Source organism: Limulus polyphemus, unplaced genomic scaffold (assembly GCF_000517525.1).
Source record: "Limulus polyphemus unplaced genomic scaffold, Limulus_polyphemus-2.1.2 Scaffold3527, whole genome shotgun sequence".
NCBI lineage: Eukaryota > Metazoa > Arthropoda > Merostomata > Xiphosura > Limulidae > Limulus > Limulus polyphemus.
Window position 1 is genome coordinate 50742 of NW_013669137.1, and position 11053 is coordinate 61794.

An 11053-nucleotide genomic window follows, 5' to 3' on the forward strand; every position below is an offset into this window, starting at 1 on the left:
ATTATAAACAGCCCGTTTTATCTTGTGTTTTATTTTCTCCCATTGAATAAAAGATTCGAAGGGAAATATGCCCTTTGGTGGTTTCACTAGTGTGTCTAGTGTGAACTTAACGCAAGTATTTCATATGACAATTGTTTGCTCGCTCTCTGGATCGATCCATCATTGAAGCATCAAGCCTCAAGATTCAGTGTAGTTTACAAAAAGAAAATTTCTGTTATACCTAAAATGTTAAGCCATTGTTTACGTTATAGTCCACTAAAATCTAAGCTTACACATTTAATGAACGCCAGCTTCTAGAAATGTCCAAGTTAATCGAAATACAGGTTTTAATCTTATTTGTTAACCACTTAAAATTCTACAAATTCCCTGTTTCGGAAAGTTGATTTTATTTTTAAATATTTTTATGTTTTGTCCCAGTGAAACTAAAAATTGAATAAAACTTTTAACATGTTTTTTTTTAATCTTTTATGTCATTAAAACCAATAAATCTGTAAAGTTTTAGATTGATTTTATATCTTTTATTTCATTAAAAATAGTGAACCAGTAAAAGTTTAGATTCCTTTTCTTATATTTCTTTCCAGTAAACAACGAAACGGTCAAATTTTAGATCACTTTGTTTATATTTTGTCTCAGTAAACTTATTTAAAAGCATGTTAAGCCTAATGTTTACAATGTTTTAATATAAAGCTAATAATTAATTGAAATTCAACATTTACTGTTATTAATTTTCTGAAAGAATTATTTAAAAATACTAAATTTGCTGCTTTTTAATTATTTAAATAGAACCAACAGTTCGGTACATTGTTAAATAGAACTGACAGATGAGTACATTGTTAAATTCAACTTACCCGTTGTCTAAGCTCACGCTCTGCATCTAAATCATCTTGAAGAAGACGAATTTTATCCTGCAGAAAAAGAACAACTCGTTGTTAGCACAAAATGCAAAGAATGCAGTTCACTGTTTGATACTGTACTTCATTCAGGTTGATAGCATTTATTTCGACACTTAAATATTTAAATTTTATTAAAACACATCTTTGAAATGAATTGGTTTATAAGCAGTTACTTCGTAGCCAAAACAGGTTTGTTGTACTTTAAAATTATTTTCCCAGCAAGATAAAGGACTCAATGAATTAATATTGAAATATTAAGCAATATTTATTCAATAACTTAACGTAGGCAAAAATGTATTAGAATTATAATTGCTTATTAAACTTTTTTTAAATGTTTCATGAGCAACTGAAGGTATGAAACTAATAATTAAAAACACTTTACCACAAACGAAACAGAAAAGGTATGGCAAGTATAGTTTTTATACAACTTCATTATAAACAACATTTTTGTATTTCGAAGAAGTTCTAATATTTATTCTAACAGACTATATCACTATTCAATGGCAAGTCTTACGATGTCATTCTTTCAGTTTTTCCGCACTTTTCTGTCTCCAGACAATAATAAGGGTTTATTTTCTTTGTAGTAGAAAACTGCATATTAAGAGGTTATTTTTATAATGCTTTGTTTGATATAATTCTCCTGACAAATAAATGTATATCATGGTCATTTTTCTTAACGGAAACAAAATATTCGATTATTTTTGTTTAACGAAATATTAGGGGTGTTTTATCTTTATGCCCGAGGGAGAATAATCCTTTAAGTTAATTCTGAAAGAATTATCTTAATTGGAGGCTTTTAGTTTGCCATAAATATTACAGATTTTACTGTTTGGTTTATATTCAAAATATATCGAATTTTATACACATGCAAGGTAGTGATGTCTTGGCGCAAAGAACAAGTGGTCAGGTTGAACACAAAAATACTGGAAGATCGAAATTTATGTTCTGGAGTTTAATATAACTTCCCTGACAAATAAAGTGACATGGCATACGATGTCACTGAAACCGTAGTTTGTATTCATGTAGTTCAACTTTGATAATATTAGGTTATAGTCCCAATGCTCAAAAATGTAATTTATATATATATATGCATATTATTTTTTTCTGATATTTTGTTATTAATTTCGATTGATCCAAACAAAATAATCTGTGGCGGGGATCGACAAATCCAATGCCAAAGAATTCGCTGAGGTTGGGGGTGCCCCAAAAATGCCAACTTTTAATGCCCGAGCGCCAGAAGTGGATATGGAATAAAAAAGATGTTATTTACATAAAAAAGCTAATCCTATCTATAATCTTCGTATTACGGTCATGCTATTTCAAACATACGGCATCACCAATGATTTGCTTATAACAAATATTAAATTTTAGAGGCGACTCTAAGTACTGTATAATTTTCTTTCCAAAATACAGATACTAAATATTCTACTATAGTGATTTTTTACAGTATTTACTCTGCTGTTAAATTATAAAATAAAAGTGCCCATGAAGGGAGGGCAAGGGTGGCATGTGCGTATTCGTGTGCTCGCTTGGCAGATATACTGAGAATTGAACTAATATTTGTCAGAAATTTGCTCTTTGCTACGCCTTTCTATTCCCTAAAAGTAATTATTTCTAACGTCCCCTGGTGGGTCAGCGATAAGTCTACGGATTTACAACGCAAAAATCGGAGATTCGATTCCCCTCGGTGGACAGAGTGCAAGTGGCCTATCGTGTGACTTTGGACTAAGAAAACACCAACAAGAAATTACTTTGACAAGTATGTTTGATGGTGTTTGTTTTTTTCTACACTTTGGTGTTTCGTCATTTTTATGTTCATTTGCATCTTTACAAACTACCACTATCCAGAAAATACCATGCATAGAGGTTTTAACTTAGCTAAACTGAAAACTCACTATAGTTTAGTTATCTTTCAGACTAACTTTTTCATTTCTCACAATCTTTTTTTTTCGCACGAACACCTGTTTGAAAATCACTTTTTTTGTTTCTTGATTGTTTATACTTTGTGTTTTTATTACATGTTATGGATTAACATTTACTTCAGTATGTCACAATATACAGTTCTTGTTTAAATTAATTGGTATTCTTTTTTTCCATAACCGGACTATTACTTTATTTCTTAATCCCACCTTTTCTGTTAATTCCATTTGATTACAAAGGCCTGCATTGTCTTGAAATTTTTACATGATGTACAGTACTTCCTGTACGCTGAATCCGAAAATGATATCCATTTTTCTCCATCACGTAGAGATTTTTCACAAAACGTCATAATGCAATACGTGAAAGAAATACCACAACACTTAGTTTGAGACTAAAAGACGTAGATTTCACAAAAAAAATGAGGATGCATGTTTGTTTGACACTAATGTTCTTCTCTTTTCTTCAGTTTGTTTGTATTTTCGTTAACAAACATAATAATAATAAAGAATGCTCATTGTGGTCTAATAATTTGGTCTAAGTAAGAGTTTTTTTCTTCCTGATTTGTAAAAAATTCTTACGTGATAGGAAAAAATGAATAATATTTTCGAAATCTGCGTAGCTGAATCATGGAAAATTTGTTATTAAAACCAAATCAACTTTTATCGCAGGCCTGTGTTATCCATAAAACGATTTTGAGAAACCCTGAATATTTCTTATAGTTTTAGGTGTGATACAGTAAAATCTATGAGAAGAAAGGATGGCATCTTGTTATGGTTCAGTGATATCATAAATACATTGTAGGTATGTTGAAGTTAACATCCGCAGACCTCCAACGGGGTACATCAAGTATAGGCGCTCTATATATACAATCAAAGAGGTATTAGATAGAAGCACTCTATATAGACCATCACGTTGCTACATCAGATAGAAAAACAAATGTAGCCCCAAATATAAATTATCTGAGATGAAGGTGAAGCATAATTTCCACGTATAGTAAGAAGTACGAGACTAGGCTTAGCCTTGTGACTTGTTTAGAAACAGACATGGCTTGTAAGGAGGCCAACAGTCTATCAATAAAGTCAGCAAACATTGAAAAAAAAACAATAATGAATGTGAGACGAATTGTACCAAAATCCAGTGAAAGAAAAGTAAAGTAGGAATTGATAAGAAAAGCTCAGAACCGTTAACTTTGGCAAGAGAAGACTGCTAAAATTAAATCCAACCGAATAGCGGAAACAATGGATAACAAAAAAGGAGGGAAGACTGAAGAAGATTTTTAAAATGTTGATACTATTAACAAGTTAACACGAAAATCTAGAGCACAAACAAAGATATGCTTATATATTTAAATCTCAAAAGGAAAGAAGAAAAGCAAAACTAAATTAACTTAGAGCAAGGTCCATGAATGTTCAAGATTGAGCTGCACTGTCTATATCACTTACAAATATGGAAGAGAAAAGGAAAAAATGAGAAGAAGAACAACAACAAAAAACGGCTCGTGAGATAAGAATAAACACGAATGGGATATGAGACAAAAGTGAACCACAGTGACAGGAGAGTTAGGGAAACAAGGAACACATCGAGAGAAGCCGGTTTCGGACAAATATTTTTCACTAAATCATGAGACAAACTACCATTATATCGTGCGTACATTAGGTTTAGTGGTTTTCATAATTATTTAATTCCGCTAAACTGTTTTGAGAAATTTCAAGGTTTCCTTCCTTTTGAAAATAATCGATTTTTTATGTCCTTTGGACATAAATACAACTTTAACGGAAGCAGGAAGTAATGTCACGACTATAGTTGAACGTTTGAAAAGCAGTTGGAAGCCGTAACGAAATTATATATGCTGCGTTCTAACTGATGGTCTTGGTATAAATAATCGAATGTCTATGGAAGATCAAAATACAAAAATAAAACTGTTTCTCATATTTGAGGATACATAAGATTTAAATCACTGTTGCATCAACTGGTGTGTTCGTTACAGGAATTGCTGAAATATGATAGTTTCAAACTGAATTCTAGCCACAACGCCCCTTGGCGAGACAGTATACACTTCTCAGTTATAAATACCGACGGCGTTTCTGGCAAGCCAAATTTAGACAGAAATTCACGTTCTAAAGTGATGAGATCACAGCATGCATACAAAGTACCTCTACTCGTGGTCAGGCACTGAGCCAAAATTGTGTTTTTGTTCCTCTTCTAAAAAAAGGAATTTTTTTCTGTTTACAAAAAAAAACATTTAAAAATAAGAAAGGTTTTAGCCTATAGGTCATTCTAAATGCGTAAGGAATTGTTTGTTCAGACAACTGTTTTACATTTCCTATAAATCCCTTTTTTTTATCAAACTGTATACCAAAAGTTGGACATTTCCTCTATAATAATATCATGTCAACTATATCTTCACAGTTTCAGTCTTTTTTTTGCTAGATATTTTGTTTATATGGTTATTTATATTAACAATAAAAATCAATACGCATTATCCTTGATTATCTTAGCTAGAAACTCGTAGCAATTGTGAAGATACACATTTCTTAACAGTTTTGGAATCGTCGTTGTTCGGCTTGGAAAGATAATGTTTGGACAAGAAATTCTCGTGATTGTTTAATTTGGAAAGTTAATATTTGTACAAGAAATTCTCATGATTATTCAATTTGGAAAGTTGATATTTGGAAGACAAACTCTCGTGACTGTTCAGTTTAGAAAACTAAGTTTTCAACAAGAAAATTACTTTTTGAAATCAGCACAGTTTACTTAATCAGTCACTGAATGGCGTACAGGAAACACATCTATCGGGTTATTGTGAAGGTTTTCATTTTAGTGAATATAGTAATTTTCTTTTTTTACAAATAAACAGTCTAACCACTTTCATTTGGACCTTTCTTTTATTTAATCGCATTTCATTATTTTTGTATTTTTGGTCATTAACTTATCAAGGGTGCACTTGCTTGTTAAACTAAATTAGCAACAAAGAGGTTTAGCTAAAAGAGATTCTATTTAAATCCAAATCCATTATCATATAAATACAATTTCCACATAACAGCTAGTTATATTTACTCTTACCCACAATTAACATAATTATTATGTATCACTTAATTAATATTTTTAGCCGCGGCATAGCTGCTCATAGAACGGCTCTGAGTTTTTTTTTCCCCCTTTTATTTTATTTTCAAGTACAAAGTTTTAGCTCATAGCTCCGTCATTTCTTGACCAATTTGAGATCTAATCACAGTTTTGGACTAAGAAGGTCAAACTCTTTCGATTGATTATCTGACCACGCCCAAGGTCTCATAGATTAATTTACTCTAATCCTGGCTAAAATAATTCAGTTTGAGGGTAGGCTGGTAGAGATCCCGATAAGTAATACAATCGAATCGGATATACACGCACTCCACGCTTGGTATTGCTGGGGCACAAAAAATATAGCTAATAAAAAAAAGGGAGAAAAAAGGACTCATAGATTAATTTGCTCTAATCCCGACTAAAAGAATTTCACGTGCCGCGGCTATTGAGGATTCCCCCTTGTTAACGTACTAATCAATTATCTTTACTTTTACCAATGGTATAAAAAATCATCGACTTAAAGTAATTGTGCCTAATGACTATTTTTATACACATTAACCACTCGACTTGGTAGTTATTATTATATGTATGAGAAATAACGAAAATAACTTTTTCGTGAAATTTTCACAACTTTTTATAAATCTGTAATCTGCAAATAAGATTTTTTTTATTTTATAATTTGCTTTTGTCCACAGTTCCCGATGATGGGTGATACATTTTGAATGTCGTTGAAGTACAAGGTGTGGACGAAACAAACAATTTATCAAATCCCTAACAAACATTTAATTTTGGAAAAAAGATTCTTATGATTTAACTTAACTTAGTATAACACTCGGATAAAAAAAGTAATGTTTTCAGAACTTGCTTCTTTTTTTTTTGTGTCCATACAGCAGCGAAAAATAGAACAGTCGCCTGATGAAACATAAAAGGAAAATCTATTTAATCAACAACAACCTTGAATGATATTAGTTACACTTATGTGCAGCGCCATCTATAGGTCTTGTGACGATCTGTTTTTCTTGTTGTTCGCAGCGCAAAGCTACACAATGGGCTATCCGCACTCTGTCCACGAGGGGGATTGAGCCCTGGATTTTAACGTTGTAATTCTGTAAACTTACTGCTGACCTATCGTGCCATAGAGAAAGAGCATGTTGTTGAATTTATAGTCTCATTAAAATATATGAATAAATTATATAATTTTTCACATTGTTTAAGTTAGGGATTTGTTGACTAAAGTGGGAAGAACTTGTGAATTCAATTCATAACGGAAACTTTGAAAAACACGCGTGCATTATTTATTTACACCTGTTTATAGGAAATAAACAAAGACGAATATTCAGTTAATAGTAAGGATTCATAAAAAACATTGAACTATCAGAAATGTTTATTATTATTATTTTAGTTTTAATTAGATGTTAACAGATATTTTAAGTTTGGGAATGAATTTTAAGCAAGTTTCTTTCATTTTGTCACAAAAGAAAAATAAAATAAATTTTGTACTTCTAATGCTTTTTTTTAGAATTCTGGTAAATTTACCTTAGTTTACCCTGGCCTCAAAACTAAGTGTTATGTTGCTGACTGCTAATAATAATATAGTGCCAAAATTAATATAAATGGTATTTACTGCAGGACATTAATGTCCAACGGGTAAGCCTACCTCGAGGCGGGTCAAGGCACCCATGTCAAGACCATGTTCAATGGAGAAATCACCATGGCCACTGCTGGATCTGTAGATATTTCGAGTTGTCTTTGTGAACGACATCCTGGACTGATCACGTAAATTTCTTTAACAAGAGAAACGTATAACCTGAGAAGTTTGCTGATGCTCGGACACAAGCTGAGGAAAACCTGTAAAAGCTCGAGCTTTCCGAGCCAGCAACACCAGTCGAGCTAGAGTAAAAACCCTGATGCAAACCCATCCTTTAAATTCAAAGGTTCTTTACTGAGCAGCTCAGGTTTCTATTGGACCGCCCAAGCCTGCCTTTTATAGAAGTAGAGAGCGGGGAAAGGCAGAGAACAGCAGTCGGGTGAAGATAGGCAAAGAATCGTGTCCTACCATTCGTTGGGACTTAGTTCTAGTTGATAGTATCAACTGTGCTGTTCGGAATCCGTTGTTTTGTGAAACAATAGGCTGTTCTCAAAAATGTAAAGCAAATTTGCTGAAACTATGCAGAAAGCAGCAGTAAACGTTAACGTTACAGTTGTTTCCAGGTTTTGTGATAAATAAACACCAACAGTACAACGCTGTTCAAGTTTTACCACCACAAATAGAATGAACATAGTAATATAGAAATCGTTTATAAGATAACATTGTTAAAAATAGATGCCAAGCAACAGCAGGTGTTTAAAGCAAAGATTGTAAACATTGTTCAAAGTAGATGGCAAAGAACAGCAAGTGTTAACAGTGTAAGATTGTTAGTATTGTTCAAAGTAGACTACAAGGAAGCGCTTGTAGTCTACTTTGAACAATACTAACAATCTTACACTGTCAACACTGCTTCCAACACCTGCTGATACTTGCCATCTACTTTTTAAAATCATAACAATTTACACTTAAAACTTGCCACATTGTAGAATTGTACTAATAACGCCCAAAGCATCTGCAAAAAGGGCAAGTATTTTGAATGTAAAATTGTCATTATATGTTGAAGAAGATGAAATGCCACAGCAAGCTTCTTGATATTATAAAAAATAGATAATAAGTAACAGCACAATTTAAAGTGGACATTTTTTTTGGCAACGATGACAAGTAGATTAAGAGTAAAGCACCATAAGCATCAGCTCCATTGGTGCATGAACACTCTCAAAATCTATTGATGAGAGTGCTGCTGAGCACCCTGAAGCTGTGCAAAAAACATACTCAATATTCCCCATTATTTGGAAAAGTTGGCGCTAATACCTGGTCATATTCATATATGAAAATTGACACATGTTTTTAACTTTGACCTTAAACAGCCCATATGATATGTCTATTCTTTTTCGTACCAATATCCCAAAAGACAGACCTAGCATTTGGAATAATCTTTCTATAATATATTGCTTACGCCCGAAAGGTTCCCAAAGTTGAGACCAGAGACCCCTGGGTGGTAGTTATATGATTTTGTGAAGGCCGTATTGCATGTAAAAAATACCCCCCCCTCACCTGAAATGACCCTGACATAAAGCACATAAAAGAAATCAATTAGAGCTTATCAACTAGATGCCCCCAGTAGCCCAGCGGTATGTCTGCGGACTTACAACGCTAAAAAGCGGGTTTCGATACCCGTGGTGGGCAGAGCACAGATAATCCATTGTGTAGTTTTTTGCTTAACTACGAACAGAACAAACAAATCAACTAGAATTCTTGTTTTATTTATTTTTTTGTTTCGGATGTTCATGCAATGCTACACAAGGGCTATCTGCGCTATCGGTTATTCATTTAGAATAGATAACTAGAGGGAAGGCAGCTAGTCAACAGCATCAACCTCCAATTCTAGGACTACTGTAATCGAATAGTACGAATTGCCTGCCACTCTTATAATGTGTCAACGGTCTCGAAGTGCAAAGCGCAACTTTACGGGACGCGAACCCTGGACACTCGGATTCACCGTACAGTACGCTAAAAGACTAGACCACCTGGTTAGGTTTTTTTTTGGATTTGAATGGTTGTAAACTATGCGCGTTTTCTAATTAAGTTTTATTAAAATTCCAGAAACATCAGTGTCAAAAGCACTTTTTTAAAATATATATTTTTTCGTCACTTTCGCACGGACCGGCATGGACAGGTGGTTAAAGCGCTCTACTCGCAATCTGCGGGTCGCGAGTTCGAAACCTCGTCACACCAAACATGCTCGCCCTTTCAGCCGTGGGGGTGTTATAATGTGACAATCAATCCCACTATTCGTTGGTAAAAGAGTGGCCCAAGAGTTGACGGTGGGTGGTGATGACTAGCTGCCTTCCCTCTAGTCTTATACTGCTAAATTAGGGACGGCTAGCACAGATAGCCCTCGTGTAGCTTTGCGCGAAATTCCAAAACAAACAAATACTTTCGCACAACGTAGTTATTTAAGGTGTACATGCTTACGTCAATAGAGAAAAAAGTCACGTGATGTATAATATATTCTACACTCAACATGCAACAACGTTAGCTTATGACGTAAGTAGTCATATAATTTACATATTGCATGAAGTTTCAGAATAATAACATTCTACTTTAAATAATGTACATTTAAGTACCCTCAGAAAGATTATTATAATCTATATAATGGGGGGGGGCACGTGTCCCCCCATTTTGACCCGGTAGCGAAACGACCCCTTTGAATGGGGAATAGAGACTATCGTATAACTATAATTAAAAGTCGCTGTTTGAGTTATGAATTCAGTGGTCACAGTTCACATACCAAATAAGGTACCCCAATCATTCAAATACATTCCGCCTCCTATGAATAAAAGTAATGTTTCGAAGAATGCTTTTAATAAAAATATTGTGGATCTGTAATTGTATTGCACAGAGAGAGAGAACTCTTCAGTATCTTATGTAGAGATCTTGAACGATTAGGACGAACGTTACTGTTTCGTCAACTGTTGCAAATCTTAGGCAATCGCTTATAATTACAAAGAACATAGCACCAACGGACTATTTTTACACTGAGACTACATACCTAGATGAGATTTGTTTATTATGGTAATTCACGATTAAGTGAATCAAGATGTATAGTCTCATGTTTACATTAGAAACAATTATGCCTGTACATATTCTAATTTAAGGGAGAGAAGTGTTTGATATTAGTTTTTTCTATAAGGATTTGCAGCGATTTTAGTAAACTTAAAGGTTTCTTCTCACAAAATTTTATTCAAAATATCTATCTCTTTAGTTTTCAGTGATGAAAAAAAGGAAAACGTCTCAATACGTACACCTTTTCTCTCATCACAGTGCCCCTCCCCAAATTGTTTATTTCTAATGAAGCACAAAGCTACACAATGGGCTATCTGTGCCCTGCCCACCACGGGTATCGAAACCCGGATTCTAGCGTTGTAAGTCCGCAGACATACCGCTGTGCCACTGGGGGGCTTTATTGTTACTAACGCATAATTGACTATAAACTGTTTTATATATATCTGTTGCAAAATTTATGATTATTTTTAGATTGATATTAAATGATAGAACTTCAAAACGTACAGCTGTTTGTAGCGAATTC

General features: G+C 33.6%; 2 protein-coding genes across 2 annotated transcripts in view; one reads left to right on the forward strand and one right to left on the reverse strand.

The window, feature by feature from the left end:
- Nucleotides 1-7789, reverse strand: part of LOC106469524 (paramyosin-like) — a 35231-nt gene extending 27442 nt beyond the window's left edge. The window contains exons 1-2 of the mRNA XM_013930023.1: nucleotides 7534-7789; nucleotides 849-905 (exon numbers count right to left, since the gene is read on the reverse strand). Coding sequence (XP_013785477.1) covers nucleotides 849-905; nucleotides 7534-7638 — 162 coding nt within the window. The 5' untranslated portion in view covers nucleotides 7639-7789. The remainder of the gene's footprint in view (nucleotides 1-848; nucleotides 906-7533) is intronic.
- Nucleotides 1-11053, forward strand: part of LOC106469522 (RING finger protein 166-like) — an 85063-nt gene that overhangs the window by 26991 nt on the left and 47019 nt on the right. The gene's annotated exons all lie outside the window — the stretch shown is intronic.